Here is a 25,662-nt window from a genome sequence, read left to right as displayed (position 1 = left end):
GCCTAAGCATCCCGAGTAGCTGGGACTACAGGCGCCCACCACCATGCCCGGCTAATTTTTTGTATTTTTGGTAGAGACGGGGTTTCACCGTGTTAGCCAGGATGGTCTCGATCTCCTGACCTCGTCATCCTCCCACCTTGGCCTCCCAAAGTGCTCGATTACAGGCGGGGTGGGCCCGGCCTAAGTTGAGCATTTTTTAAGTTCCTGATTTGCATTTCTGAAAATTTTATCACATGGTAAAGAGACTGAAGAGTTCTGCCCTATGATAAAGTGATTGACTTTTAGAGGCTGTTAGGATCCCAAGAGAGAAAGATTAGGTATAGTCAGATTTAGGAAATCATTCATTCATCATGCACTTGAAATATTTTACAAGTGCTGGTATGAGTCAGAATTGTGCTAAGTATCAGGGTGGATACACAGCAGTGTAAGACAGACATGGTCCCTATCTTTATGGAGAAAACAGGATTGAATTAGGATAATAAGTGCTGTAAAGGAGTGAATTAGGGTGTTTAACAGTGGTTCTCAACCTACCTTGTTAAGAAGTGGTTGTGAATCAGGAAGACTCAGAAGAATGACATTTAAACTGAAGCCTGAATAGGTAGAAGTTGTCTGAAAGAAGAGGCAGAGAGCGTTGCAGGCAAAGGGAATAGTGAAGATCTTCAGGTGAGAAGGAGCCCATTGGAGCCTTCAGAGAACTAAGAGGAAGCAACTCCTAGTGTGGATGCAGTATGACAATGAGAATAGCTAGCACTTACTGAATGCTTCCTGAGTATCATCTGATACTCAAAAATTATCCGAAAATAAGCACTTTTATTATCCCAGTTTCACAGATGAGGAAACTAAGGCACAGAGAGTGTAAGTCTCTGCCAAAGCCATATAGTTAATAATCAGCGGAACAAGCATTTGATCCTAGGTGCTGTAACACTGGAATACATGCATTTAACTGAGTGGGAATTGATGAGAGATAAGGCTGGAGAAGATGCAGCTTGAGGCCATGTTAAAGGCTCAGGACTTTGATGTATAGTGGTAAGAAGAGTTTAACCAGTTCAAGAGGGGAAATAATCCTCATTATTTTGTGGGACTGTGTTAACAAAAGACAGCACAAGGGTTAGAAAAGGCTAAACAAATCAGACCTTAATCACAAAGGGACAGGTACAAAAAGACAAAGCAACAAATTAATGAGATGGACCATGCTTCATTCATCCTGGTATACATGGTATGCAGCACAGTGCCTGGTAATGTTTTATTCATCTTGGTATAAATGGTATGTAGGCCTCAATAAATGTTCCAAAGAATGATAGCCTTCCCCTCCTGTTTAATTGCAACAACATCCCTATGAAGATAATCTTATCCACATGCTATCAATAAAGAAACTGAGGCCTGGAAAAATTAAGTAACTTGTCCAAGGTCACCTAGATAGCAAATGATAGAACCAGATTTGAATCCAGGTCCCTGACTCCGAAACTATTTTGTCTACGTTGCGAGACTATTCCAAGAGTAATGAACTTTAGACTCAAGAGGGATTAATATGAGGACTTGAAGCTCCATGTGAGTGTGGATGCTCTGAGAACTAATCCAGGGATTCTCAAGTGTTAACGTGGAAGAATCACTTGGAGACCTTGTTAGAATGTAGATTCTGGAGCCCATCAACTCTTTTTTTTTTTTTGGAGATGGAGTCTTGCACTGTCGCCCAGGCTGGAGTGCAGTGGCGTGATCTTGGCTCACCGCAACCTCCGCCTCCCAGGTTCAAGCAATTCTTGTGCCTCAGCCTCCCAAGTAGCTGGGACTACAGGTGTGAGCCGCAGCACCCAGTCTGGAGCCCATCAACTGTTAATTCAGTTGGTCTGGGATGGTGCCTGGGACTCAACTCTGTATTTTCATAAGCACTTCAGGTGATTATTCATGCAGCTGGTCCTTGGATCGCACTTTGAAAAACACCATTCTAGCTGCTTAAATTATTAAGTCTTCTAGTTATGATAAATTACATCTTGAAGGTGAAGAGAACTTAGAAATTATGTTTTGAAAATATAGTTGTTGGGCTGGGCATGGTGGCTCATGCCTGTAACACCAACACTTTGGGAGGCCGAGGTGGGTGGATCACCTGAGGTCAGGAGTTCGAGACCAGCCTGACCAACATGGAGAAACCTCATCTCTACCAAAAATACAAAATTAGCCGGGCGTGGTGGTGCATGCCTGTAATCCCAGCTACTCTGAAGGCTGAGGCAGGAGAATCGCTTAAACCCAGGAGGCAAAGGTTGCAGTGAGCCAAGATGGCGCCATTATACTCTAGCCTGGGCAACAAGAGTGAAACTCTGTCTCAAAAAAAAAAAAAAGAAAAAGAAAATATAGTTGTTGGCTTTGAAGGATCATATGTGAAGGGGCATGTTGCAAGAAGGGTAGGCAAATGTTCAGCAAATGTTCCTGATTTCAGGAAGGTGGATTCTGTAAAAACTGATTGATGAACTAGACTTCATTGTGCCTTTGGAGAGTCAGTCCATCATTCAAAATAACGTTCAAGGAAAGGTGGGAAAAATGGAAGCTGTACAGTAGTAAAATTCAGTGGCCTACTAACTGGTAATCGAAAGAAAGCTGTCTAGTAGTCTGTGTCCTCCATCTCGTTTATCCCCATTCTCTCCTCACTTAACAAACACTGCTCAACCTTTAGCATCACTTTCTCTTAAGGTATTAGCCTGAATCAGGTTACTTTGTTACTTGCTTGCTTTTTTGTGGGGAGGGGGAGGTCAGGGAATGGGGCATGTGGTCTCGCTCTGTCACCCAGGCTGGAGTGCAGTGGTACAGTCATGGCTCACTGAAGCTTCAACCTCTCTGGGCTCAGGCGATCCTCCCACCTTAGTTTCCTAAGTAGCTGGGACTACAGCCACATGACACTACACCCAGCTAATTTTCATAATTTTTTTGTAAAGACAGGGTTTTGCCATGTTGCCCAGGCTGGTCTCAAACTCCTGAGGCTCAAGTGATCTGCCCACTTTGGTCTTCCAAAGTGCTGGGATTGCAGGCATGAGCCACTGCACCTGGCTGTTACTTGTTTTTGTAGAACCACATTCTTATCCTTCAGAGCACTTACTCAGTGTGTAATTATACAGTAGTTACAGTGATTATTTGATCAATGTTTTTGTCCTTCATTATAGAGTAAGTTTTATGAGAGCAGGAAATGCATGTTTTTGCTTTTCGTTGTATCATTAGTACCTAGCCCAGTGCCTAGCATGTACCAGGCTTTTCATATATTTGTTGAGTGAATGCATGCATGCTTACCTTGCCTTTGTTCTTTTTGGAGTTCAGTGAGGGCATGATAGCACCCTGAACCAATTAGCATGGAAATCAAACTGGAGAGATTTAGTAGAAGAAGAAACAACACTCTAAGCTTTACTGTAAAATAATAGACTGAATTTATCCAATGTGACAGGACTAATTGAATAATTTTATGTGTCCAAAAAAGCCAGCTGCATGAGGATAAAATGGGAGATGTGTTTGGACAGCAGCACAAGTGAGAAAGTCATGGAGGTTTCCTGAGCAAGTATAATGTAGGAGAATCTGAATCTGTGATCTCACTTGAGTATTATGTTCCATTCTGGTCCCCACATTTTAAGTTGTAAAGTAGCCCAGCCAGAATTCATTCATGGGCACATAATCTAAGATATAAAATAGTGAGGAAACTTGAAACCATGCCATTTGAGAGATACTTAAAGAACCCAAAAGATGTTTATTTTAGAAAAGCAAAGACTCGGGGCTGTCATCACGTGTTTAATAGACTCTCATTTGGCAGAGGGTCAGATTCTCCCTGTGTGGCCTTAGAAGGTAAAACAAAAAGTGGGTTAGATATTTTCAAGACAACAGATTTTAAGCTTTCAAGATATTATCAAAAAGACAGATTCTGGCTCTATGTGAAGACATTCCCAACTCTGCCAACTAAACAGGTATGGGGTAAAAAAAAACTGAAGTGAATGGCTGTGCAGGACTTCTGATTCAAAGAAGCGAGGTAAACAGCAACACTTTGTTATTACTAATTTGTGCATTTATACACATTACTTTTTACAAGGTGCTTTCACACATCATTGGGCTAGGTGGTATTTTTATACAGGAGGAAGCTCACCCAGAGTCTTAGCTATCAAATCACAACACTTTCTTTCTGTAACACTGTTCTTTCTAAAACAAAGCTAATGGAACGTAAAGCAAATCTGTTAGAACCCCCATTTGCACTCCCTCAGGGTTCCAGGAACAATAAAAAAGAAGATACTAGTGAAAACATGGTAAAAACAACATTTCTGGAAGCAAAGGAAAAACTCCAAAAATGGAATAGCTTACTTTTTCCATAAATGATTGGAAGATGAAGTGAATAAAGGACAGGAACTCTTCAGCAACAAAAACCATGTTCATAGAAGAGTAAAAAATTAGAAATTATTGGTAACAAATTAAAGATAGCTGGAAACAATAAATACAGCTTGTGAGATTAGTTTTCCTTGTTCATACATGTATTCAACAATTATTATTGGAACACTTAGTATGTCTTGGCACTGTGCTAGGCGCTAGGGTTACAGCAGGAAACAATGTATAGGCCAGGTGTGGTGGCTTACAGCTGTAATCCCAGCACTTTGGGAGGCTGAGGCTGGTGGATCACCTGAGGTAGAAGTTCGAGACCAGCCTGGCTAACATGGCAAAACCCTGCCTTTACTGAAAATACAAAAATTAAGTGAATGTGGTGGCACGTATTTATAGTCCCAGCTACTCAGGAGCCCGAAGCAGAAGAATCACTTGAACCCAAGAGGCAGAGGTTGCAGTGAGCCAAGGTGGCACCGCTGCACTCCATCCTGGGTAACAGAGCAAGACTCCATCTCAAAAAACAAAAAACAAGAAAAGGCCGGGCGTGGTGGCTCACTCCTGTAATCCCAGCACTTCGGGAGGCCTAGACAGGCAGATCACGAGGTCAGGAGATCGAGACCATCCTAGCTGACATAGTGAAACCCCATCTCTACTAAAAATACAAAAAATTAGCCGGGCGTGGTGGTAGGCACCTGTAGTCCCAGCTACTCGGGAGGCTGAGGCAGGAGAATGGTGTGAACCCAGGAGGCAGAGCTTGCAGTGAGCTGTATCACGCCACCACACTCCAGCCTGGGCGACAGGGCGAGACTCCATCTAAAAAAAAAAAAAAGAGAGAGAGAAATAATATATAGAGATGGCCTCTACCTCACTAGATCTTCAGACTTATACGGGAAACAAACATTAAAGTATACAAATTCTTTGCCCAGGCTGGAGTGCAGTGGCCGGATCTCAGCTCACTGCAAGCTCCGCCTCCCGGGTTCACGCCATTCTCCTGCTTCAGCCTCCGGAGTAGCTGGGACTACAGGCGCCCGCCACCTCGCCCGGCTAGTTTTTTGTATTTTTTAGTAGAGACGGGGTTTCACCGTGTTAGCCAGGATAGTCTTGATCTTGTGACCTCGTGATCCGCCTGTCTCGGCCTCCCAAAGTGCTGGGATTACAGGCTTGAGCCACCGCGCCCGGCCTTTTTTTTTTTTTTTTTTTAAGATGGAGAGATGGATGGAGTTTTGCTCTGTTGCCCAGGCTGGAGTGCAGTGGTGCAATCTTGGTTCACTGTAGCCTCCACCTCCTGGGTTCAAGCCATTCTCCTGTCTCGGTCCCCTGAGTAGCTGGGACTACAGATGTGCTCCACTATGCCCAGCTAATTTTTTTATTTTTTAGTAGAGGTGGGGTTTTGCCACGTTAGCCAGGCTTGTCTCGAGCTCTTGGCCTCCCAAAGTGCTGGGATTACAGGTGTGAGCCACTACGGCCAGCCCCTACAAATTCTTAATTATAAACTCTGGCAGGTGTCATGAAGAAAAAATACAGAGTGCTGTGTGAATGCCCAACATAGGACCCTAACTTAGTGCAGACAGTCATGGAAAGGTTCATTTATTAAACCTAGATTTGCCATGATTTTAGTCCTAGAAGATGAGGTGACCACGTGCCCAACTCTGTCCTTACAGTGCTGACCCATGACCACGTGCTCTTCCCCTTTTAACCCTGGCCTTATGTGGCCGAAACGCTTTTCCTTGGTTTCTCCTTGCGTAGCTGAAACGGGCTGGCATCTGAAAAAAAAAAAAGTATTTAATACCAAAGAACAAAAGGAAAGTAGTATTGACACTAGTGTTAAGATGATCTCATCTTGAGAAAAGCTGTACTAATTATGATTAGTTTTAAAAGTCCAGTTTGCTTTGCTTAGAACATATAGTGAGAGGGGAGAAGGTGGTGGTGGGGAGAAAAAACCATAGCAAATTCACTTATTTAGCACAATTTTATTGAACATCCTATGTGCCAGGGACTGCACTGGGCTCTGGAAATACAGTGATAAATGAATGGCTGCTGAATTAGGATAGCCTTCCTATTATGATAATGTTCGGAGCCCCAAACCATCCCTTAACAAAAATATTCTTTTTTAAAACTCCAGTAAGTCTCTTGTACATCCTTTTTTAGATAAGAACTTTGGCAGGATCCAGCATAGTCAACACATAATATCCCACCCACGCTAGCTAACTGAAACCTGAAGGAGAGGTTGCCTGGTTTAGTATCCCACCTTAAAACCAAGGATCAGAGAAAGAAAGGGCAAGTAATTGCCGTGATTTCTTTCTTTGCCAATAAATAGACCTCTTTTCTGCTTTTAGGAGCATGGCAATAAGATATACAATTTGATGGAACTTTTCGATGGGGTGTGGTAGTCAGGAATAACTATCTAATTTTTGTAGCTAACTTAGAAATCATTTTGCAGTAGGTTGGGTGCGGTGGCTCACGCCTGTATTCCCAGCACTTTGGGAGGTGCAGGTGCACGGATCACGAGGTCAGGAGCTCGAGACCAGCCTGGCCAATATGGTGAAACACCATCTCTACTAAAAGTGTAAAACATAGCCGGGCATGGTGGCACACGCCTGTAGTCCCAGCTGCTCAGGAGGCTGAGGTGGGAGAATCGCTTGAACTGGGAAGGCGGAAGTTGCAGTGAGCCAAGATCGCACCACTACACTCCAACCTGAGCAACAGAGCGAGACTCCGTCTCAAAAAAAAAAAAAAACAATCATTTTGCAGCATACTGGTTTCCAATGCTACTTTAATCATCCTTGACACCTTCCTTTTTGTTACTTTCCTCCTGTGTCCTGACTTATAATGAATCACCAATTCTTTTCTGTCCTGTCCTAAAGATCCCTTGAAATGCAACTAAGTTCACTGTTCAGCTAACTTTCTGTTTTCCGTAATAAGACTTTCACAATGAAAGACGGGTGGTTTTGCATCCTGGCATTATCTCATCAAGACCCGGTCTCACACAGTTCACAGAATGGCTAGTTTGAGTAGCTCTTGTCAAAGCCACTGTCATCTCCCCTAGTTGTTAGCGGTGGGGTGCTTTCTGAATCACACAGTAGCCAGAGGGAATTTTTTTGTTTTATTTTATTTTATTTTGAGATGGAGTCTTGCTAGGCTGGAGTGCAGTGGCCGGATCTCAGCTCACTGCAAGCTCCACCTCCCGGGTTCATGCCATTCTCCTGCCTCAGCCTCCCGAGTAGCTGGGACTACAGGTGCCCACCACCACGCCCAGCTAATTTTTTGTGCTTTCAGTAGAGACGGAGTTTCACTGCATTAGCCAGGATGGTCTTGATCTCCTGACCTCGTGATCCGCCTGCCTCAGCCTCCCATAATGCTGGGATTACAGGCATGAGCCACAGTGCCCAGCCACCAGAGGTAATTTTTTAAATGCAAATGTAATGTTACTGTCTTGTGGAATCCCTTTAGTAGCTTAAACTCACTCAAAGGATGAATCCAAAAACCTAGCCAGGGCCTGTCTCAACACAGTGTTGAGAGTAGTATCTCCCAAGGTGTAATTTCATTTTATTATTTTTTTAAATTTATTTTTTGAGACAGAATCTTGCTCTTTTGCCCAGGCTGGAGTGCAGTGGTATGATGATAGCTCACTGCAACCTCAACCTCCCAGACTTAAGCAATGCTCCTACCTCAATCTCCCGAGTAGCTAGGACTACAGGTGCTCACCACCATGCCCAGCTAATTTTTGTATTTTATTTTTTAGAGATGGACTTTCACCATGTGGCCCAGACTGTTCTCAAACTGCTGGGCTTAAGTGATTTGCCCGCTTTGGCCTCCCAAAGTGCTGAAATTGCAAGCCTGAGCCACAGTGTCTGGCCCTAAGATGTGATTTTAGATGTTATTGAGAGATAATATAATACGCAATCACAACATGTTGATATTTAACTTCTCTTTTTATCTTTCTGATTATGTCAAAACATCCTTTTTGCTAATTACCCACATTGTGTTCCTTTTCGTGACTAAATCTTTTATGCTCATGAGACCTCAGTTTTATCGATTTGTCACTCTCAGTAGATGGTCTTTTGCAGCTCACCAGGCCTTGGTTTGACTTCTCAGCCTACACCTACTACTTATGTTAAATCACTTAACTTTTTGGACCTCTGTTTTCTCCTGTTAAATGTTTTGTTGTGAATACTGAATGAGCTTACTTATGTAAAAAACTTAGTATAGGCTGGGCGTGGTGGCTCACTCTTGTAATCCCAGCACTTCGGGAGGCCAAGGCTGGTGAATCACCCGAGGTCAGGAGATCGAGACCATCCTGGCCAACATGGTGAAACCCCGTCTCTACTAAAAATACAAAAATTAGCTGGGCTTGGTGGCAGGCGCTTGTAATCCCAGCTACTTAAGAGGCTGAGGCAGGAGAATCGCTTGAACCCAGGAGGCGGAGTTTGCAGTGAGCCGAGATTGTGCCACTCCAGCCTGGACAATAAGAGCAAAACTGTGTCTTAAAAAAAAAAAAAAAAAAAGAACCTGGTATAGTGTTGTAATAGTTAACTGTAATAGTTGACTCTTTTTTTTTTTTTTTTTTTGGACAGGGTCTCACTCTGTTGCTCAGGCTGGAGTGCAGTGGTGCCATCATGGCTCGCTACAGCCTCGACCTCCTGGGCTCATGTGATCTTCCCATCTCAGCCTCCAGAGCAGCTGGGACTATAGGCACAAGCCACTACGCCCGGCTAATTTTTGTGTTTTTTGTAGTAGAATTGAGGTTTCATTGTGTTGCCCAGGCTGGTCTTGAACTCCTAGGTGCAAACGGTCTGCCCACCTCAGTCTCCCAAAGTGTTGGGGTCATAGGCTTGAACCGTTATGCCTAGCTGTTATTGTTAACTTTTACCAGGCATTGTACTGAGCACTTCATATGCATGATTTTCCTTGCTCCATAGAACAGTACTTTAGATTGGTATTGTAATTATCTCTATTTTACAAAGGAGGACACTGAAGCTTAAAGAGGTGATACACCCTTCCCACTGTCTCACAGCTAATAAGAGGCTGAATTGGGATTCAAACCCAGACTTTCCGAACCTGAAATTCTTGAACTTGGCCTCTACAGAGTACTTTTTTTTCTTACTTTTTATTTTATTTTATTTTTTTGAGATGGAGTCTCACTCTGTCGCCCAGACTGGAGGGCAGGGGTGTGATCTTGGCTCACTGCAACCTCCACCTCCTGGGTTCAAGCGATTCTCCTGCCTCAGCCTCTCAAGTAGCTGGGATTACAGGTGCCCGCCACCACGCCTAGCTAATTTTTGTATTTTTAGTAGAGATGGGGTTTGTTTCACCATGTTGGCCAGACTGGTCTCGAACTCCTGACCTCAGGTGGTCTACCCGCCTCGGCCTCCCAAAGTTCTGGGATTATAGGCATGAGCCACTGCGCCTGGCCCTTTTTTTTTTTTCTTTTACAGAGTACTTTTGCATATATTTTAGGTGCTTAATAAATGTGAGTTCCTCTTTCTTGTCTTCTGCTATCATCCTTATCACTTTCCAGTACCTCTTTCTGTATCTTTTTACCCTTTTCTTCTGTCTTGGAGCAGAAGAAAGACTCTACAACTTCACAGCCATTGTGTGTCTGTTCTCCACTCTTTTCTCTGACATCAAAAACTCTTCATTATTGTTTTCCAGGGCTTTTTCAGTCTTCTCTCCATGCATATTTCCCCATTTTGGAAAAAAAAAATTCTTCCTTTCTTTCAACATCATGGTTCTCAACAGGCAGTTATTAACTTCTGTTTGTTTCTCCTCTACTACCTGCTCTTCAGTTCTTGCCACCTGGTGTTCTTCCCCTCATTAATCAGGGACACAGGAGGAGAAATTTGCCATTTTGTGTAGGACAGACAAGAGAAAGGGAGTAAGGAATGTGACAGATAAGGATTAATCAGGAAGAGACATTGGGGAGTTCAGACCAGTTGACCTGTTTCCTTTGTGAACTGTGGGCAAGTTTATCTGCTGGGAGGGGATTGAGGGATTGGAAAACCTCCTGTGGGGAACAGGAAAGACTGCTGGCCAGGAGAATTCAGAGGACTGGCAAAGTCCTGCTAGAGTGGGCACTGCTGGCAAGGTGACAAGTTTCTTTCTGTCCAAGCGCAGCTGCCATAGTATATGTATGGATAAGGGAAAATGTCAAATTCATCCCGAGATAAGATTTGACAGGACTTGTGTAGTGGAAGGACAAGGACATGGGCAAGGGCATTGTTGAAGTGGCTACCTGTGAGGCAATGGAGGCAAGAACTAGAGGGCTGACAACTGAAAGTGCAGAGATAGGGACTGTGACCCACACAGATTTGATTTTGAGGTATTCGGAAGGCTTGCTATTCCTTCGGTGAAAATGTCTTCAGTGCCTGCTGTTATCAAGATTTGTTAGGAGTAACTATCTGGCATTCATGTAATGTATTAGGGACTTGTCCTAGTATTTGCTCTGTTTGTAGCAATTTGCCAAGCACAGGGGCACAAAAATAGAATCAAGACGCAGCCCTTGCCCTCAAAATCTTATAGTTTATAGGTGAAACTCACATAAACTTTGTGGAAACAATATGGAAGGGTCACTTCATCTATATGGAGGTCTGTATCGAGCAAACAGGAACAGAGAGTTGAGAATTGACTCCCCAAGAAAACCTTGCATGGAGGTTGGGGTAACCTTTTCACCTCTGCTGCTTTCCCTCTCACAGATGGTGAGTTCCTTGGGCAAGTTACTTGTACAGTGATCTGTGTGTTCCAGGTACTTGGTGACATTTTTTAAAGATGTGTTAATGGCTCTTTGTTCCCAGGTGGAAGAAGCTGGGCAGGTGTTCCTGTTAATGAAAAAGGATTATCGAATCTCCCGAAATGTTCGCCTGGCTTGGTTCCTCAATCATCTGCATCAAACTGTGCAGGCCACATCCCAGGAGGTGCTGGTGAGCCCTAGACACACAAAAGATGTGAGACGCCAGCCCAAAAGGATCTGTTTTTTAGGAGAGTGCTGGAAACAGACAGGGAGGGAGACTAACTCTGAGGGCTCTAAGTCTGGTTAGGGCAAGGGACTGCCTACAAGATGATGGAAATTTTAAAAAATAATTTTTCCAGAGAGTGAGCGGAAGAGTATATGATTAGATTGAAGGAGGTGGAGCCATTGATGTGTCATTTGGGATATAGAAGGCAGGTCCTGGGAAGAAAGGGGTACTTCCCTGATCCTTTCCTTTTCTTACCATCCTAATTTTCAGCTTCAGTCTGAACAGGAATTGGAAGTCCTCAGTGTCCTGCCCCCTGGGTGGCAACCAGATGAACCAGTGGTCCCAAGGCCATTCCTCCTTGTACCTTCCACCCGAGTCACCTTCCTGGCTTGGCAGTATCGGTTTGTCATTGAGCTGGACCTTAGCCCATCTACTGGCATTGTGGTAAAGGATTGAAGGGAGACAGTGGGAAGAAAGGATAGGGTGGGGGGTGAGGAGAGGGAAAGGCCTGTGGGGAAGTGAAAAATGGTCCCAGCCTACCATTTTGGAGAGAAGACAGGCTTATAAAGGAATGGTGGGTGTTTAAAAACAGAACTGGGCCAACCGTGCTGGTTCATGCCTGCAATCGCAGCACTTTGGGAAGCCGAGGTGGGCTGATTGCTCGAGCTCAGGAGTTCGAGACTAGCCTGGGCCACAAGGCAAAACTCCCTCTCTATAAAAACTACAAAAATGAGCCAGGCATCCTGGCATGCAACCTGTCCTAGCTACTCGGGAGACTAAGGTGGGTGGATTGCTTGAGCCCAGGAGGTCGAGGCTACAGTGAGCCAGGATCAGGCCGCTGCGCTCCAGCCTGGGCAAGAAAGCAAGACCCTGGTTTTGTTGTTTTTGTTTCCAAAAAACATCCCAGAAACTGTTCCATGTATGGCACTGTATTTGGGTGTATGATCAGCCATAAGATAAGGGTCCTACTGACCCATGGAAGCTGCATGTTTCTGCCCTCTGGTTAAGGCTGCCTTTGGACGCCCTTGAGCGCTCTTTCTCTGCCCTCAGGATGATTCCACAGGGGAGATCTTGTTTGATGAAGTTTTCCATGCCCTGTCCCGCTGCCTAGGCGGGCTGCTTCGGCCCTTCCGAGTGCCTGGATCTTGCATCGACTTCCAGCCTGAAATCTACATAACTATCCAGGCCTACTCCTCCATCATTGGACTGCAGTCCCACCAGGTATTGCATCATCTCTCCAAGTTTGTACCCTCAGACCAAATTTCTGTTAGTCCTCTGACCAAGTCCTTATCCTGTCTCTGCTGTTTGTCCCCAAAATCCCCAGCTCTGCTGGCTTCTTGAACCTGTTTTCTAGTCATTCTCATGAGTCTGTCTCCTCTTGAGAAGAACCAGTTCCTCTGGACTTAAAGGGCTTTCCCATAGACTTTGGGTCAGTTGGTGTTGATTGGACAACTGCCTTTTTCACCACTTCTATAAATCTCTGGTTCTGACAACTGGATGTCTGTTTTCTCTGTTCCCCCCTTCTCCTTTAGTTCTGTTGGATGGTTTGCTGATGTGCTGTACCCTCAGGAGATGGTCTTTTGGAAGAGTTTTGTGATTTTCAAAGACAGCAAATCACCCAGAAATATAATTGGTTTCAACAATAGAGGAGGGTCATTTTTTGGTTTTTTTGGTTTTTGTTTTTTTGAGACGGAGTTTTGCTCTTTTCGCCCAGGCTGGAGTGCAATGTCACAATCTCGGCTCACTGCAACCTCTGCCCTCCGGGTTCAAGTGGTTCTCCTGCCTCAGCCTCCCGAGTAGCTGGGATTATAGGTACTCACCACCAGGCCCAGCTTATTATTTTTTTTTTTTTTATTAAAGACGGGGTTTTGCCATGTTGGCCAGGCTGGTCTTGAACTCCTGACCTCAGGTGATCTTCCTGCCTCGGCTTCCCAAAGTGCTGGGATTACAGGCGTGAGCCACCACGCCCAGTGTGGGTCATTTGTTTTTTTGAGGGCCATGTGAACTGTTGGGTATAATACTGACCACACAGATAATTACAGGGCTTATCCAGCACTCAAGGAGGCTATCACAAGACACTCCTTTTGGAGAATGGCCAAGTCTGTTACTGGAATATCTGTTTTTGACTTAGATAAGCATTGGCTCAGTTTCCCCTCATCTGCTTTTAACCACCCTTAACTCATTGGTAAAGGCTTTCCCTGAAACTGTCCCTGATGGCTGCATTGTCACCTTAGCTATCGAACTGGCTTTGAGAGAGAAGGTATTGGGAACAGGATCTAAGGGTCTGAAACATATATCTACAAAATTGGTGCATACCTGGATCTCAGGGCAGGGATTGCCAACCCTCTGCGCTAGTTTAAAGTGCTTTCCTAGTATAGCTGTTAGGACTGTCAGTTGTGGGCTGCATCCCCAGATGGGGGCCAGGTTTTGCAGGCACTGATAGCCAAGGCAGGGAGAGCATGGATGTTAGATAATCACTCAAAACTTGGTTCAGGTTGGCAAACACTTAATGAAGCCTGATCTATACCAGGCCTGAGCAGGTCCTGAACACACAGATGAATCAGATCTTGTCTTTCTCCTGATGGGAAGAGTTGAGAGTTTAGTGGGAAAGACAGATATTAAAGGGAGGTAATTGCAGTTGAATGTGATAAGGGCACCGATAAGATGACTCAGGTGCTATTGGAGCACCAAGAGGGAGCACCCAACCAAGCATGGGGCCACAACAGAGAAATCTTTCAGACCAAGCAGCATTTGTTTTTTGTGTTTTTGAGACAGAGTCTTGCTCTGTTGCCCAGGCTAGAGTGCAGTGGTGCAACCTTGGCTCACTGCACCCTCCACCTTCTGGGTTCAAGCGATTCTCCTGCCTCAGCCTTTCAAGTAGCTGGGATTACAGGTGCCCACCAGCACGCCCAGCTAATTTTTTTTTTTTTTTCTTTAGTAGAGACGGGGTTTCACCATGTTGGCCAGGCTGGCCTCGAACTTCTGACCTCAAGTGATCCACCTGCCTCTGTCTCCCAAAGTGCTGGGATTACAGGCATGAGCTACTGTGTCTGGCCCAAAGCAGCATTTGAACTGAGTTTTGAAGAAAGAATTGAGGTTAACCATTCAAAGAAGGGGAAATGGACTTTTCTGACAGAGGGACCAGCAAAAACAAATACATGGTACTATGAACCTGTACTCTCAATCACAGGTATTTTAGGGAACTACATATTATTCAGTGTCAACAGAGTAAAATTTGAATGTGGAAAGGGATGGTAAAGAGACTGTAGACATAAGTGGGAGCTGGTTATGAAAGGCCATGAATGTGACGCTAAGGACTTTGTGCTTTATTCTATGGGGGAGTTCAGTGTGAAGAATAAGAGCACTGGATCTGGAATCAACATTGCCTGTGTTTGCTTCCTGGTTGTACCACTTACTGGTCGTATGTCCTTCGCAAGTTACTTAACCTTTCTGTGCATCTGTGTCCTTTCTCCAAATGGGGATATTAACATTGCCTATATCATATGGTGATTGAATTAATTCATGTCAAGCACTTAGAACTGTGCTTGCCACATAGAAAATGTGCAAATGTTAGCTATCAAAATAATTAGTCATAGGTGGTGGAGAGCCATTGAAAGTTTTAAACGGACAGTAACAAGATCACATGTGTACACTGGGAAGATCACAGTATTTTGTGGCTAATATGGAGGATGGATTTGGGGACAAAGTCTGGATGGGAGAATAGGTGAAGATTATTGTAGCATGGGTGAGAGGAGGAGGCCTGAATAAGGACAGCAGCTATAGGGAAGGAGAGGATTTCGTCAGTTAAGCCCCAGGGCCACTTGGCCGCCCTGAGCCAGACTTTTCATTTTATCTGTAGCTCCCTCAAGATGTATCCTGGCTGGGCGCAGTGGCTCACGTCTGTAATCCTAACACTTTGGGAAGCCAAGGCAGGTGGATCACATGAGGCCAAGCATTTGAGACCAGCCTGGCCAATGCGGCGAAACCCTGTCTACTAAAAATACAACAACAACAACAAATTAGCTGGGTGTGGTGGTGCATATCTGTAATCCCCACTGCTTGGGAGGCCAACTCATGAGAATCGCTTGAACCTGGGAGGCAGAGGTTGCCATGAGCCAAGATCACGCCACTGCACTCCAACCTGAGCAACAGAGTGAGACTGTCTACAAAAAAAAAAAAAAAACAAGATGTATCCTGTTAAATCACAGCACAGCAGTGTATGCCTGTAATCCCAGCTACTTGGGAGGCTGAGGCGAAAGGATTATTTGAGGCCAGGAGTTTGAGACTAGCCTGGGCCACAGAGTGAGACCCAAAAGTCTCAAAAAAGTTAGTCTCAAAAAAGTCTCAAAAAAGTTAGTTCATGTATATAATACATGTTCATCAAAGAAGATTTGCAAAATACATTAAAATATAAAGAAAAAAACAAAACTCATCTATAATACAATACTCAGAAACAACAGCAGTTGTTTCTGGATATTGTATTAAATTCTAACCTTTTTGTTTTGTTTTGTTTTGTTTTTTTTAAGACAGAGTCTCACTCTGTTACCCAGGCTGGAGTGCAGTGGTGCAATCTGGGCTCACTGCAACCTCCACTTCCTGGGTTCAAGCGATTCTCCTGCCTCAGCCTTTCAAGTAGCTGGTACTACAGGCACGTGCCAGCACGCCTGGCTAATTTTTTGTATTTTTAGTAGACACGGGCTTTCACCGTGTTGGCCAGGATGGTCTCCATCTCCTGACCTTGTGATCTGCCCGCTTCAGCCTCCCAAAGTGCTGGGATTGCAGGCGTGAGCCACTGTGCCTTGCTTAAATTCAAACATTTTATGGAATTTTCCTCCCTCACCTCCATCTCTTTACCCAAAGAGAAAGGGAGAATCAAGAGACTCATTCTAGACACATGATTTTATGTCCTGTTTTTTGTTCTGTTTAAGACATAGGGTCTCACTCTGTCGCCCAGGCTGGAGTGCAGAGGCATGATCATAGCTCAATGTAATCTTGAACTTCTGGGCTTAAGTGATCTCCCACCTCAGCCTCCCAAATAGCTGGGACGGCAGGTGTGTGCCACCACACCCGACTAATTTTTAAAAATTTTTTTTGTAGAGACAGGATCTTGTTATGTTGTCCAGGCTGGTCTCAAACTCCTGGCTTCAAGTGATCCTCCCACCTCAGCCTCCCAAAGTACTGGGATTACAGGCATAAGCTGCTGTGCCTAGCCTGTCCTGCTTTTTTTTTTTTTAACATATAGTATGGGCGTTCTTCTATGTCACTAAATATTATTTGAAAACGTGATTTTTAATGACCTGTTAACTTACTGTTTCATCATATTTTATCATATGTTTAGCCAGCCTCTTCTTGGCCACTTGGGTTGTCCCAATTTTCATTATTCTAAACAGTATGAATAGGAACGTCTTTCTCACCTTTTTATGGCTCCAGTTCTGCTCATTTTCCTTCCCATGGGCCTGTAGAGTGAGACAATGTCCTGCTTTCCCTCTTCTGGCTCACCCCACCCACTTTCCAATTGGGAACAGGGAGTAAAAAAGTAGTTGTTCCATAGGGTCAGGGTCCGGGAGAAGTGGGCATGTGGGGCAGGTTGTAGGAGTGTGATGGGGAAAGAGAGGTGAGATCCTGAGGGCCACCACAGGGACTGCTGGGTCTATATACAATTTTAGGATGGGAACACTTATTTATGTTTGAAGTAGAAGAAAAGGAGCCCATGGAGAAATAATGAAGATATTAGAGAGACAAAAGGCTCAAGATTTAGATGGACAGATTAGCTATAGGGAAAATGAGGAGGAAGAGGAATCCTTTCTTCAGCACCTTGAAGGAAGAACAAAGACACAGATGTAAACATTCAGTGGACTTTGGGGATGCTTTCAGAGAGTTGGAGAGTAGTGTGCCCTCCAGGTTGGGGTAACCTGGGCATTTCTATTGACTGACTTCCTTTCTCTTTGAAGAGGGCACAGGGTGGGAGTTACCTGCTGAGGGTAAAGGGAAGGAAGGAGCATTCATTAGGGGGATAAGGAGAGGATTTTGAGCGTAAAAAAGAAGGGAAGTTCTACCTAGAATAGTCAGACAAGAGAAAGAAAGGGCATCCAAATTGGAAAAAAAGAAGTCAAATTATCCTTGTTTACAGATGATATGGTCTTTTATTTGGAAAAACCTAATGGCTCCACCAAAAAACTATCAGAACTGATAAATTCAATAAAGTTGCAAGATGCAAAATCAGCATACAAAAAATCAGTAGCATTTCTGTATGCCAGCAACAGACAATGTGAAGAAGAAATCAAGAAAGTAATCCCATTTACAATAGTTTAAAATAAAATACCTAGGAATTAACTTAACCAAAGAAGTGAAAGATCTCTACAACGAAAACTGTAAAACATTGATGAGAGAAATTGAAGTGGACTCCAAAAATTGGAACGATATTCCATGTTCATGGATTGGGAGAGTCGATATTGTTAAAATGCCCACACTACCTAAAGCAGTCTACAGATTCAGTACAATTCCTATCAAAATACCGATGACATTCTTCATAGAAATAGAGAAAACAATCTTAAAATTTATATGGAACCACAAAAGACCCAGAATAGCTGAAGCTATTCTGAGCAAAACAAACAAAACTAGAGGAATCACATTACCTGACTTCAAATTATACCACAAAGCTATAGTAATCAAAAACAGCGTGGTGCTGGCATAAAAACAGACAACATAGACAAATAGAACAGAATAGAGAATGCAGAAGCCATGTATCTACAGTGAACTCATTTTTGACAAAGATGCCAAGAACATACATTGGGGAAAGAACAGTCTCTTCAATAAATAGTTCTGGGAAGACTGGATTTTCATATGCAGAAGGATGAAACTAGACTCCTATCTCACAAAAATAAAATCAAAATGGATTAAAAACTTAAATGTGGTCGGGCGCAGTGGCTTATGCTTGTAATCCCAGCACTTTGGGAGGCCAAGGCGGGTGGATCATGAGGTCAGGAGTTCAAGACCAGCCTGGCTAAGATGTGAAACCCCATCTCTGCTAAAAAACTACAAAAAAAAAGATTAGCTGGGCGTGGTGGCAGGCACCTGTAATCCCAGCTACTCAGGAGGCTGAGGCAGGAGAATCGCTTGAACCTGGGCAGCAGAGGTTGCAGTGATCCGAGATCGTGCCACTGTACTCTGGCCTGGCCTACAGAGTAAGACTCCATCTCAAGAAAAAAAAAAAAAAGACTTAAATCTAAGACCTCAAACTATGAAACTACTAAAAAAAAATTGGAGAAACGCTCATGACACTGGACTAGGCAAAGATTTCTTTTCTGTTTTTTTTTTAAACCTCAATCTAGCAGATAAACTCAACATCCTGCTCTATTTAATACTGTTCAGCAGAAGGAAATAACTATTTCAATTTTAAACAAACTCATAAAACAAAGGAAACAAAACCATCTCACTACAGGCCTTTGACAAAGAACGTGAGCCATTTGCTATAGCTGCCAGGCGTCAGTGTATGGCAAGGAACAGGGGCTTCAGGATGCCCAGGCAAGGCCTCTGAGGTGGGGTATATTGGGGTTTTGGGGGGTCTTGATAGCACTGAGTTGCTGGATCCTGTGCTGCCCTGCCTGGGTGAGGAGCAGGGTGAGGGAGGCCATTCCTCTTCTGTAGAAAACACCAACCCCCAGTCCAGGGACTGGCAGCTGAATTGGTGACTGTAAAGCCTGATCTATATGAAATCAAAGGCACATGTGGAAATCCACTCCCGGCAAAGGGGGAGTCCTTGGGGGAAGCCAGCTGGGCTTCTGGAGGGTCCCCTTTGAAATGTCAGCAATTGAAAAATACAACCTAAAAGTGATAGAGGACCTGCAGGGAACTTTATTCTCTCACTTCTGTCTTCACGGGGGCGCTGCCCCTTGGAAAGACCAGGTTGGCTTCTGGCACAGGTATCCCCCATCTTCTTGGGCACCTGTGGCATTGCCAGCAGGCCAGAGGGGGTGGCTGACAGTGTTGGCTCTAGCCTGACCCAGGGGGCCCAGTTAGGATCCCCTCTACCCATGGTGATTGCTACTTCTCCATGGTTCATGCGTAAAGCTTCCAGCCCTTTCCAGCTCAGGGAACACATGCAGAATGACAGTCACCCAGCAGACTGGAAACTACCTCCTCTCCAAAAGTCTGGCTCCTGAACACCCTCCTCCCTGGGAAGGGCTTTTGCCCCTTTGTGATTGGGCAGGAACCAGAAGAACAGTTTCTCTGCTTTGCCATGTCTGCAACCCAGGGCTCAGCCAGCCCCACATCCTCTGTCAAGCACTGAGCTCCAGCACTGTCCACACAGTGGAAACCAAATGAAATGACTTTGGCTTGTGGAGGGGAAGAATGCAAAACAAAAACAAAAGCAAAATCACCTGCCCACAAGATACAGCAGAAAAGTTCATCCACTATCTTTTTTTTTTTTTTTTTTTTTTTTTTTTTTTTTTTTGAGACAGAGTCTCACTCTGTTGCCTGGGGTTAGAGTGCAGTGGTGTGATCTTGGTTCACTGCAACCTCCGCCTCCTGGGTTCAAGCAGTTCCCCTGCCTCAGCCTCCTGAGTAGCTGGGATTACAGGTGCCTGTCACTAAGCCCAGCTAATTTTTTGTATTTTAAGTAGAGACGGGGTTTCACCATGTTGGCCAGGCTGGTCTAGAACTCTTGACCTGGTGATTTGCCCGCCTCGGCCTCCCAAAGTGCTGGGATTACAGGCGTGAGCCACTGCCCCGGCAACTTCGTCCACTGTCTATCCGCCTCCCATGTAAGGTGGAACACCCAGCCCTCAAACAACCCCTAAAATGAGACCCAAACCAAAGATCTGACGTATAAGCCCCAAATCAGTAAACCTCTCCTGAAACAGGCAAAGGAACTGCCTGCCCAGAAATACCCACAATAGTCTGTGCAGATTATAAAGAGATCAACAGCTTCACCCACAGTCTGCATAAACTCTGGTACTGGCTGTGTTCTCCATGGAAGGTCTCACTGTGTTTCCTAGGCTGGAGTGCAGTGGTGTGAACACAGCTCACTGCAGCCTTGATCTCTTGGGCTCAAGTGATTCTCCTTCCTCAGACTCCTGAGTAGCTGAGACCACAGGTGTATTTCACCACACTCAGCTAATTTTTAGTTTTTGTTTTTTGGTTTTTGGTTTTTTTTTTTATAGAGATGAGATCTCTACCGAGCTGGTCTCTAGCTCCTGGGCTCAAGCGATCTTCCCACCTTGGCCTCCCAAAGTGCTGGGATTACAGATGTGAACCACTGTGCTTAGCTCAAAGATTTCTTGATAATACCCTGCAAGCACAAGCATCCAAAGCAAAAATGGACAAACAGGATCATATCAAGTTACAAAGCTTCTGCACAGCAAAGGAAACAATCAACAAAGTGAGGAAACAACTCACAGAATGGGAGAAAATATTTGCAAACCACCCGTCTAACAAGGATTAAAACCAGAATATATAAGGAGCTCAAGCAACTCTATAAGAAAAAAATATATAATAATCTGATTTTAAAGTGGGATTTTTTTCTTAAAAAATCTCAATAGACATTTCTCAAAAGAAGGCATACATATGACAAACAGGTATATGAAAAGGTGCTCAACATCATTGATCATCAAAGAAATGCAAATCAAAACTACAATGAGATATCATTTCACCCCAGTTAAAATGGTTTTTATCCAAAAGACAGGCAATAACAAATGCTGGTGAGGATGTGGAGAAAAGGTAACCTTGTGCACTGTTGGTAGAAATGTAAATTAGTACAATCACTATGAAGAACAGTTTGGAGGTTCCTCAAAAAACTGAAAATAGGCCGGGCGCGGTGGCTCACACCTGTAATCCCAGCACTTTGGGAGGCCGAGGTGGGTGGATCACGAGGTCGGGAGTTCAAGAACAGCCTGGCCAACATGGTGAAACCTCATCTCTACTGAAAATATAAAAATTAGTTGGGTGTGGTGGCAGATGCCTGTAATCCCAGCTACTTGGGAGACTGAGGCAGAGAATTTGCTTAAATCTGGGAGGCAGAGATTACGGTGAGCCGAGATAGTGCCACTGCACTCCAGCTGGATGACAGAGTGAGACTCCATCTCAAACAAAAACAAAAACCTGAAAATAGAGCTACCATATGATCTAGCAATCCTCATTCCTAGGTGTATACCAAAAAGAAAGGAAATCAGTATATGGAAGAGATATCTGCACTCCCATGTTTATTACAGCACTATTCACAATAGACAAGATCTGGAAGCAGCCTAAGTGTTCATTGACAGATGAATGGATAAAGAAAATGTGGTACATATACACAATGGAATACTATTCAGCCATAAAAAAGAATGAGATCCTGTCATTTGCAACAACATGGATGGAACTGGAGGACATTGTGTTAAGTGAAATAAGCCAGGCACAGAAAGACAAACTTGGCATGTTGGTACTTACTTGTGAGAGCTAAAAATTAAAGCAGTTGAACTCATGGAGAGTAGAACGATGGTTACCAAAGGCTGGGAAAGGTAGTTGGGGAGGTGGAAAGGGGAGATGGTTAATGGGTACAAAAATAGAGTTAGAAAGAATGAATAAGATCTAGTACTTGATAGCACAGTAGACTGACTACAGTCAACAGTAATTTATTGTACATTTAAAAATAAAAGTAAAATTGGATTGTAACACAAAAAATAGGATAAATGCCTGAGCTGGGCTAGGCACGGTAGCTCATGCCTGTAATCCCAGCACTTTGGGAGGCCGAGATGTGTGGATCACTTGAGGCCAGGAGTTTGAGACCAACCTGGCCAACATGATGAAACCCCGTCTCTACTAAAAATACAAAAATTAGCTGGGTGTGGTGGCCCATGCCTGTAATCCCAGCTGAGGAAGGCTGAGGCACAAGAATCGCTTGAACCGGGAGGCGGAGGTTGCAGTGAGCCAAGATCACATCATTGCACTCGAGCCTGGGCGACAAAGCAAGGCTCTGTCTCAAAAAAAAAAAAAAAAAGAATGGGCGATACCCCATTTACCATGATGTAATTGTTATTTGTATTCCTGTATCAAAATATCTCATGTGCCCCATAAATATATACACCTTCTATGTACCCACAAAAATTTAAAAAAAAAAAAATTTTTTTTATACAGAAAATTATCTGTAGCCCAGGCTGGAGTGCAGTGGCGTGATCTCTGCTCACTGCAACCTCCACCTTCCAAGTCCCGGTTAAGCAATTCTCTTGCCTCAGCCTCCCGAGTAGCTGGGATTACAGGTGCCCACCACCATGCCCAGTTAATTTTTGTAAAATTGAAAAGGTCCAGAATAGCCTCTGTGTATACAGAAGGTAGGCGTCTCCATGGTGACAGCTGATCTTGGGCTGGTCAGTATGCTTGGAAATAAAAAAGCATTAAAAAGTATGAGAATAAAAGAGACTTTGCCAGGCTGAGGAGGGCAGCTCATAAGACATCCTGTAGACCAAGGTAGAAGAAGCTATTAATAGAAGATCTTATGGTGCCCATGTGGGGGTTGGGGAAGCCCAGTGTGGAGGACCCTAATCAGAGGGAAGTTGTGACCCCAGATAAAGATGACTAATGACTGGGGACCTGGGCTGAGGATTGATGGAGATTGGATAAGGGGGAAATTGGTTGTGGAATCATAGACCCTAGTTGGGTAGGAAGTCAGGATCGTCTAGATGAAGCTATGGAGAATAAACAGAGCAGAAGTGTAGTGGTCTGTGCCCCCCTGACTGTCCTGTCTCAGTCTTTCCCTTGTGCTTCTTAGGTGCTGGTACAAGGCTGCCTCTTGGACCCGTCCCAGCAGGAGGTGTTCCTGCAGCAGATATATGAGCAGCTCTGCCTCTTTGAGGATAAGGTGGCCACCATGCTGCAGCAGCAGTATGATCCCCAGAGCCAGGTATGTAAGAGAGAAAGTGGGCAGAGGCAACTTAGAAAGAGGAGCAGCTAAGGACAGAGGGCAGAGAGGAGGGATAGTCCAAATAGGGCAGAAAAAGGCTAAGAGCTGGGACAAAGTCAGACAAGGATAAGCATGCTCATGACACGCTCCCTGTTGGAGCAGGACTCAGATATATTCCCCGAAACACAGATTCTTTCAGGGAGAAAATGTGAAATCCATTTGTTTGCATTTTTTTTTTAGCCCCAGATCTTCTCCTTCAGTGGATCTGAGAAGGTGTCATGTGTGGCTTTGACCTCTGGTTAGCATTTTGTACAACCGGGGATAAAGCTGCCTGGGCCCACTAGACTTCCCTGTCTCATCACTTTGGGTACCTCAGAAGTAGCCAGGCAAATGGCAGTTCTGTGTGCCTGATGACTGGTCATGTAATTTGATTGAGGTATAAAATATTTCATAACAGTGATGGAAAAATATGGAAAGGGGCCCTTCTTGGCAAAAGATGGAGAAGCCTTACTTCAGTACAGTCTGAAGCTTCATCTGGTGCTGAACTCCCTTCGCCTCTGAAGTTCAGTATCTGAGCACACATGGGGAGGGAGCACAGTAAAGACTCAGTCGCATAGTAGAGGAATTGGGGTCCTCACAGGATTCGGCCTGTCTGGCCTGAGAGGTGCTGGACTGTAAATTCTGGCTTTGCTATGGATGGGGCAGCAATGCCATCTGCCCCATTCTGTCTTTTCTGTAACTTGGGGCAGGCAGAAGACCAGTCCCCAGACTCAGGGGACCTACTGGGCCGGAAGGTAGGCGTCTCCATGGTGACAGCTGATCTTGGACTGGTCAGTATGATTCGTCAGGGCATCTTGGCGCTGCAGTTACTACCGTCAAACTCTAGTGCAGGTCAGTAGAAGGAATATTGGTGGGACTGGGGAAGCGGGGAAGAAGAGTGGGGCTAACTGCTAACGAAGATAGCAGTTCCAGGGAATCAGTGGGCCCCAGAAAAGAGGATCTGTTTCCTTGTTTGCAAAACGTATGTCTGTATTAGTGTGTATCAGGAACCCTCGGCTCTGACAACTCCCTAGAAGGAGTAGAGCTCCAAGGATATCACTTAGGGGAGGTTATGATCTGGCACTCAAGAGGAAGAAGCAGGAGGGTAAGGGAGAAGGAAAGGTGTTTGAAGTTTATAAATCTTCATAGTTTATAAAACTGCCCACATTGGTGGGAAGACACTGAGCCCTTCAGGGCCCTGTCATTTGGGTGTCTTCCTGTGACTTTGGTCTGTCCAGTGTCTCCAGGTCTGATCTGGTGTTTCCTGCTCCAGGGATTATCGTGATCACGGATGGGGTGACCAGTGTTCCTGATGTTGCTGTCTGTGAGACGCTGCTGAACCAGCTTCGCAGTGGCACTGTGGCTTGTTCCTTTGTCCAGGTGAGGACTTTTTAGGAAGGATGAGAGATGGAATATCTCACACAAAGGTGGGATGGCTGGTTACTTTCTTACAGGCAGTGATTTCCCAGGTAAAGTCAATTACTTAGTTACATGGGGGGAAGGAGTCATGTCTGGAAGGTAGGTAGCATGGTAGGAGAGGACTCTCATTTTTTTCCTCTTTCCTTGGGATTTTAGAAATAGATGTTAAAGCAGAAAGAATGCAGAATTTGAAATCTGACAGTCATTTCCAGTCCCACCTCATCCCGCAGATTGGTCATTATTGTTTTGAGTGCAAGGGTCAGAAAACCCGCTCAAACTAGCTTAAGCAAAGGGGTGAAAGGCATAGTCAGGGACTGCAGCTAAATTGGATTGATGGACTGTAGGGAAGGAGGTAAAAAGCTATGGGAAACAAGGCTGAAGGGGTAGGCACAGGCCAGAACATGAAAATCTGGTTCTGCTTTATTAATGAGATTAAGCATAACTCTGTGGGTGATGCAGATAGATAGAAGGAAAGTCATTAGTTGGGTTTATGTTTTATAAAGGTCACTTTTGCTGCTGGGTGAAGGACAGTGGGGAAGTCAGTGAGAGAGGATCAGGGCTTAAATTAGGGGTAAGAGGATTGAGAAAAATGAAGAGGCAGAGTCAGCTTGACTTCATGATTAGCAAGATGGGGGTAGGAGATGAAAGAGAAGAGGGCTTAAAGATGTCTCCAAGTCTCTGACTCCAGTGATGACTGGGTAGCAGCAGCGCAAAAGGAAGAGAAGCAGTTGTGGTAGAGTGAGGATAAGATGATGAATGCAAGTTTGTGTATGTTGTGTTTGAGGTGCCTGTGGTTCAACACAGCCAGTTAAGAACATCACCTTTGGAGTTAGGCATGCTGGTCTAAATCCTGACTGCAGTTATTAACTGGGTGACATTGGGCACACTGCTTCACCTCTAGGTCAGATTCATTTGTAAATGGAGGTTGTAAAAGTACATAACTCACTGGGAGGTGAGATGCATTTAAAGTATTTAGCATTGTACATAATCACTTAATAAATGGCTGCTGTTTGTAGCAGATAGCGGTTGAATACA

The 25,662-nt window shown here is 44.5% G+C and overlaps 1 protein-coding gene across 28 annotated transcripts in view; it reads left to right on the top strand.

Moving 5' to 3' along the window:
• SZT2 (SZT2 subunit of KICSTOR complex) overlaps positions 1-25,662 on the top strand; it is a 63,366-nt gene that overhangs the window by 2,276 nt on the left and 35,428 nt on the right. For 15 of the 28 annotated variants that reach the window (XR_012421326.1, XR_012421334.1, XR_012421335.1 and 12 more), the window contains exons 2-7: positions 11,130-11,279; positions 11,562-11,735; positions 12,342-12,512; positions 23,038-23,169; positions 23,919-24,060; positions 24,482-24,588. Coding sequence is in view for 21 of the 28 variants with exons in the window: in XM_015437230.4 (XP_015292716.3) it covers positions 11,130-11,279; positions 11,562-11,735; positions 12,342-12,512; positions 23,038-23,169; positions 23,919-24,060; positions 24,482-24,588 (876 nt within the window). In the remaining 7 variants the exon portion in view is untranslated. Of the gene's footprint in view, positions 1-7,614; positions 7,738-11,129; positions 11,280-11,561; positions 11,736-12,341; positions 12,513-14,264; positions 14,453-23,037; positions 23,170-23,918; positions 24,061-24,481; positions 24,589-25,662 lie in introns of those variants that run through there. The other 13 variants (XM_005543666.5, XM_065523873.2, XM_065523863.2 and 10 more) reach the window with 12 other exon arrangements.

This window comes from Macaca fascicularis, chromosome 1, assembly GCF_037993035.2.
Source record: "Macaca fascicularis isolate 582-1 chromosome 1, T2T-MFA8v1.1".
Taxonomy (NCBI): domain Eukaryota; kingdom Metazoa; phylum Chordata; class Mammalia; order Primates; family Cercopithecidae; genus Macaca; species Macaca fascicularis.
This window is presented reverse-complemented; position numbering and strand designations above follow the sequence as displayed.